Source organism: Limulus polyphemus, unplaced genomic scaffold (genome assembly GCF_000517525.1).
Source record: "Limulus polyphemus unplaced genomic scaffold, Limulus_polyphemus-2.1.2 Scaffold2923, whole genome shotgun sequence".
In the NCBI taxonomy this organism is placed as follows: Eukaryota; Metazoa; Arthropoda; class Merostomata; order Xiphosura; family Limulidae; genus Limulus; species Limulus polyphemus.
In genome coordinates, this window is record NW_013668533.1 from 120258 (window position 1) to 125906 (window position 5649).

The 5649-nt window shown below is 34.0% G+C and overlaps 1 protein-coding gene across 4 annotated transcripts in view; it reads left to right on the forward strand.

Moving 5' to 3' along the window:
* LOC106468227 (furin-like protease 1) overlaps positions 1–5649 on the forward strand; it is a 114075-nt gene that overhangs the window by 85941 nt on the left and 22485 nt on the right. For all 4 annotated transcript variants that reach the window (XM_022396559.1, XM_022396558.1, XM_022396560.1 and 1 more), the window contains exons 9-10: positions 1776–1876; positions 2647–2750. In XM_022396559.1, coding sequence (XP_022252267.1) covers positions 1776–1876; positions 2647–2750 — 205 coding nt within the window. The remainder of the gene's footprint in view (positions 1–1775; positions 1877–2646; positions 2751–5649) is intronic.

The following is a 5649-nucleotide window of genomic DNA, read 5'->3' on the forward strand; positions in this document are numbered from 1 at the left end:
TACTGTTCGCTTGACTCAATTATCTCTATCTTCAATCTATCTATCACTGGCTTTATTTGCTGGCTTATATACTAAAAAAGAGGGCACCTGGCAAACACTTGGGTATTCACGAGGTTCCTCAATAAGTCATGATCCTTCTAGAAACTCCAGCGCGCATGCTCCCAGCGTCACGTGACTTCCGCTGTCATAACAACATGATTCATGGTGTGGAGGCATCAGAACAGAAAAGGGTTTCTGATAAATAGATGTTTCTACATTACCTTGTAAATTCCTTTTTACTAATACATCTAGGAAAGGCAAGTTATTAATTTTCTTAATTTTATAAGTAAATTGTGCAGATGGTTCTATACTATTCAGTGAGCACATAAACTCAGTTAATGCCTTATTACCACATTTAAATTTTTATTTCTCTTTGCAAATTCTAAAGCATTCTTAACTATATATTTATTTTTATTACTGAAAATGAACACTTTGCTATTTGTTATTGGTTTTACGTATCTTTGAAAGTGCATAAAATCTTGGAGTAATGAAACTAGCTGAAATTAACCTTTTTTTCGCTACATCTGTTAAAGTCAAACAGTTTTTAACACTTGTTTTCACTAATTCATGATACTTACTTGTAGGGTTATGTTTAAGATTTTCATTTATATCCTCCACTAATATGCTATCAACTCCCTTCACGTAGTCACATTTATTAAATATTACAGTTTGTCCTCTTGTTACAAAAGTGGCAGTGTCACGCTATGAATTTCTCGAATGATCGGGGAGGCCCGAGTGTATTTGAGATGCTCTTTGTTAGTATATAAGCCTGGCAGAGAAGCCAGTGATAGACAGATAATTAAAGAAGCGAACAGTAGTTACGGTAATATAAAGTGTGTGTTTTGTACTCGTAGAGAGTGAAGTTATCGAGATTGTGAATTGCTGTGATTTATAGCATGTATTATAAAAGTAATTAAGCTTAAATTGACGAGAAACATACTGACTGTGGAATTACTGTGTTCTAAAGTTTGTATCGGGAAAGAATAAACTGGTTAAATCAAGAAAGCACTTGTATCGCTGAGGTTCTTAGGAAAGAATTTCTACCGGAAATTAACAAACAAGCAGATATGTAACACTCCTTTATCAGCTTTACAAATAACGACATGTTCGTTTTCACTTAATGATTTTATGGTCTTTATATCAATATTTTATTTCTTTAACTCAGGGTTGAATTAAATAAGAGATGAAGGTTTGGCAAATATTTTTGAAAAAATGTGGGGGTGACCTTCTCTAAAAAGTTCACGTGGGAATTATAAACCTGTACATTGGTCACATGACCTATTTAAAGAAAAAGTATAAATAGTACACAATTATGTTTTACAACTCTCTTCTGAAGATGATGTTGCAACGTTGAAACGTGTAGTCAACTTTTTAGTGGTCATATATTGACCTTAATTAAAATGTTTTAACATAGTGTGTTATATATTATTTTAACATTATACACTAGTGCCAAGAAATAATACTCTGTTCTAAAGATATTTCTTTTTATAAAAATAGTTAGAAAGTATCACTGTACATTAAGAATCAATGAATTGATGTTTTATAAGTTTCCAGTGTCATTAATAAAGATGAAAAGTAAACAGGCTAATGTCTCTTGCTGAATAGGAAGGAGTCTTTATATGAGTTGTCTGTAGAAGTTAGTTTTGTGTCAGTTTGTAACTTTTAATGAAATGTATTATGTAGAAGAAAGAAACATGTAATAGTTCATAGAGAACATGTGATAATTTTTTGTGCAGGTCACAACTGATCTCCATCACACTTGTACCTCTGGTCATACGGGTACATCTGCGTCAGCTCCACTAGCAGCAGGCATATGTTCACTTGCCTTACATGCTAAGTATGTGTTTCTCTCTTGATAGCCAAATAAAATTAAACGTATGTAAGCATTGCGATAATTTTTTATAAACTTTTGCTTGAAACATAAAAGTGTTTTTGGAATAATAATCAGTATTTATCCCTTCCAAAACAACACTTACCAAAGCTAAACTTCAAGAGAATATATATTTTAAACAACAACAAAATTCAGGTGAACTGAGTAGCTGCTCTTCTTTCCAGATAATTGTTACAAAAACATGAACCAGTGTGTGAAATTTTATGTTTCACATATTTAACGAACTGTGTCAGTGTTTAGTTCCATTAATATAAATAACATTTAAACATTGTTTCAATAAACAATTTCAGATTAAGCAATTACATATATTTATTTCTATAAGAAAAGGGTGAGGGATCTGTTAAATTTATTAAAATATCACAGTTTAGATTATAAGGTGAATACAAGGATATTATAGTAATATTTTTTTCCCAAGAGTATTATTAATGTTCTATCAGGTGCAATGAAACAAATGTAGTGGAAGTATTTTTTTACTTTGTTATATCCTTTGGTAGAAGTAGTGAAAGAGTAAGAATAAGCTAAAGTTTCCTGTTTGTCTATATGTGGAATGTACTAACATTATGTGTTTTGTCACATATTATAGTTTTATCTCTCTGAACGTTATAAAAGAAAGGAAATATGAAATATATCTTATTTTATTTGCATTAATTTCTTATGCTGTTTTTATTATAAATAATATGTTTTTGTTTTATTTACTAATCTTCAGAATTTTGCAGTAACCAACTTTCTTGGCGAGATATGCAGCACATCGTGGTGAGGACAGCTCGCATGGCAAACTTGAAAGCTCCAGACTGGAAGATCAATGGAGTTGGAAGAAATGGTTTGTATTTTATAAAATTAATTTGTTAGATGATTAGTTAATATATTCATGTGTGCCTTTACACTGTATTGGCAAAAGTGTTGGAATAGTGTATCGTAAGCTAATAATAAGCCTGTTCTCGCTGAATATTCATGTAACTCTTAAGTCACACTGTTACATATAGCTTATTAAGATGAAAATTGCTACATTCAACTAGTTGGAGTCAAAACATCGTGTAGAATGGAGCTCATTGAACTTGAAAGAGGAGTTATTATTAAATGCAACACTGGTGGTATAGTACCAAGAAATTTTGACTCATCTATTTGAGTAATCTGTAGAAAATATTAAAGATTACATAACTTACTAATGTGAAGTATTATCCTTCACTTGCAAACTTGGAAACAAAACCACATGTTTGTCATTAACCCTTTGCATAAAGGTGTGTCTTTTCTTGGTGAATATCATGACCTTTTAGTATTACAATGAAAATTTAATTAAACAACTGTATTATTGGTGGCTGTCAGTAAATATGGCATGAAAATGTAGTTTATAATTCAATTGTATATATTAACGAAGTTTCAACTTCTTCTTTTCAAAAAGAAATATTTAAATAATCATCAGTCTTCATTTTCCTGTGTCACTTGACATGTCTGATCTTTGATTTCTCTATTTTAGAATTTTCTAACTTCAGAAATGCAAAGCCCTGCAGTTCCAAACAATTAGAAACATATATAATACATAATTACAACCAAGAATCTAAGATTTGAACCTCTTACCTTTTTGATTTACTGAGATATCAATAAATTTGTCAAACCCAACAGAGAAGCCCCTCTTTCTCTGACTTTCAAGATTGCTTGCTAATCAACTTTACTTCGCTGATAGGCATGTTTATAACCAATGGAAAAAGTAGATGATTCTCAACTTTACGTTGGTGACAAACCCAAGAATCAAGAATGCTGTTAGTGTTAAAAAATCAGAGATTAAAAGTTTGATATTCATTTAGGAGATTCCAGAGATTATGTATATTGAATATGATGAAGTACATTTATTCTTAGCATGAAAATCTCCTTTTTCTCAGACTGACTTGGTAAAGATTTTGGAAATTCATTGATGAATCTGTAGTTAAAAATTGTTTTTGTCTACAACAGACTGCTAATGTTTACTAAAAGCTTGCCAAATTTTATGAAGATACACTTAGTAAGTTCAGATTTATAGTAAAAAAGTAGTATGTATTGCTTCACAGTTTCTCCCTACTAAGGAATTTCATGGATGGACTAAAGCCCAAAAGTCATGCATGTAAGGCAATGAATGTTATGTGCCTTGAATATCTAAACTGGGATGAAGAACTCACTATTTGTTTTAGGTCCGGATTTGATACCAATCTGATCCGATCGTTATGATAGGAAATTAAGGTTAAAAGTATATTTCATTCTCCTTCGGGGAATGAAACATAACCAGGGGCGGTCAGAAACTTCTGTTTCTCTTCACCCCACTACATAATTAGAAATAAGTGGCTGAGGCTTTTACGAACTAAATGCCTACATGAGTGGAGGTTTTAACTGATAATTTTCAACAGATAATTTTCAAAGTGACAAGCTCACAAGCTGAGGGAAGAGCTGCGAGGAGACATGGAGAAGAAGAGAAAGAAGGAGAGCTTTGTCGAGTTGTATGTTGACTACAGAAGTTTTCTTTCTTTCTCTTGAACTTGAGTGTTGGATGACCATGTTGCTTCAGGTGTTTGTAGAGCAAAGCAGGGAGATGTAGATCGAGTACATCCGTTGTTGACTAAAATATTAAGATTAAACTGATTACAGAGTATTGGCTAGCAGTTTAGGATAAGGCTTTACTATTTAAACATTGACAGAGAACTAATGAGAACTAAAGAGTTACATTTAACCTGAGATGGTCCTTCTCAGGGCTGGGATCTATGGATTCAAAGCATAAGGAAAAATTTTGCTGTGGGAGGAAATGGGAGTACCCCGAGAAAACCCACTTTCATGGGCAGGATGCCGAATAAAATACCCTGTCTGTGCCTGGAAAATGCTGTGGAAAAAGCCATATTGTTAGTTTACTTGGCTTGCAATCTATGTAGCTACTGGTGATGCTTGAAGGCTAAAACAGGCTGGCTGGGTGAAGAGGCAACGTGATTCTCTGTATAGTCGATTCTTGGTTTAGCTGGATTGGGCTACGGTTGATTAGTCGATGGAACGGAACCTTTTGTAACGAGATAGTGCTAGGTGATGTGGGGGCTTCGGTTGGTAGTACGTCTGAAGTTCTTAACGTGGCTCTTGTCAGTCTCTTGGAGTCTATGTTGTTGAGGTCTTCAGTCTGAATTTTTTGGTCTTTCTTGGCAGTCCTGGTCTGTGTTTCTTGGTGTAAAAGAAAGAGGCTGTTGGTAGAGCTAACATGGTTGATAGAGGTGACATGGTTTGTGTCTGCTGAGAAGTTATCTGGAGGTTGGTTGTTTGAGTACTGGAGTTTACTTTCACGGTTGTTTTAATGGAAGTGGAAGGCGGTTCTGTTTCGGGATCGGGTGAGGTGGCAAAAACAGGATACAGTCGATTTTGATGTGTCGTGGGTTTGTTAGTGTATGATTCATGACCTGGAGGTTTGAGAGGAAGAATGGTGGAAGGTTGGTAGCGTTGTCTGGTTCTTTCAGCTCTGAAATGAAAAAAGAAGTAGAAAAAAACCACTAGTTAGCAAGTGTTCTGCAGTGTATTTAGAGGTAGTAACAATCTTGACGTATTGAGTTGGCAAGTTCGTGATTTTTGATTTGATGCGTTGAACTGCATGGATTGTATAGTCTGGTATGGCCTCCAAGCTTGTGTGTATGTCATCGGTTGAGATGGACTGGTCGACGTTTCTAAGAAAAACAGAGAAAAGTTGTGAATTAACTCTGGGAGGTTTACAAGTAACTGGT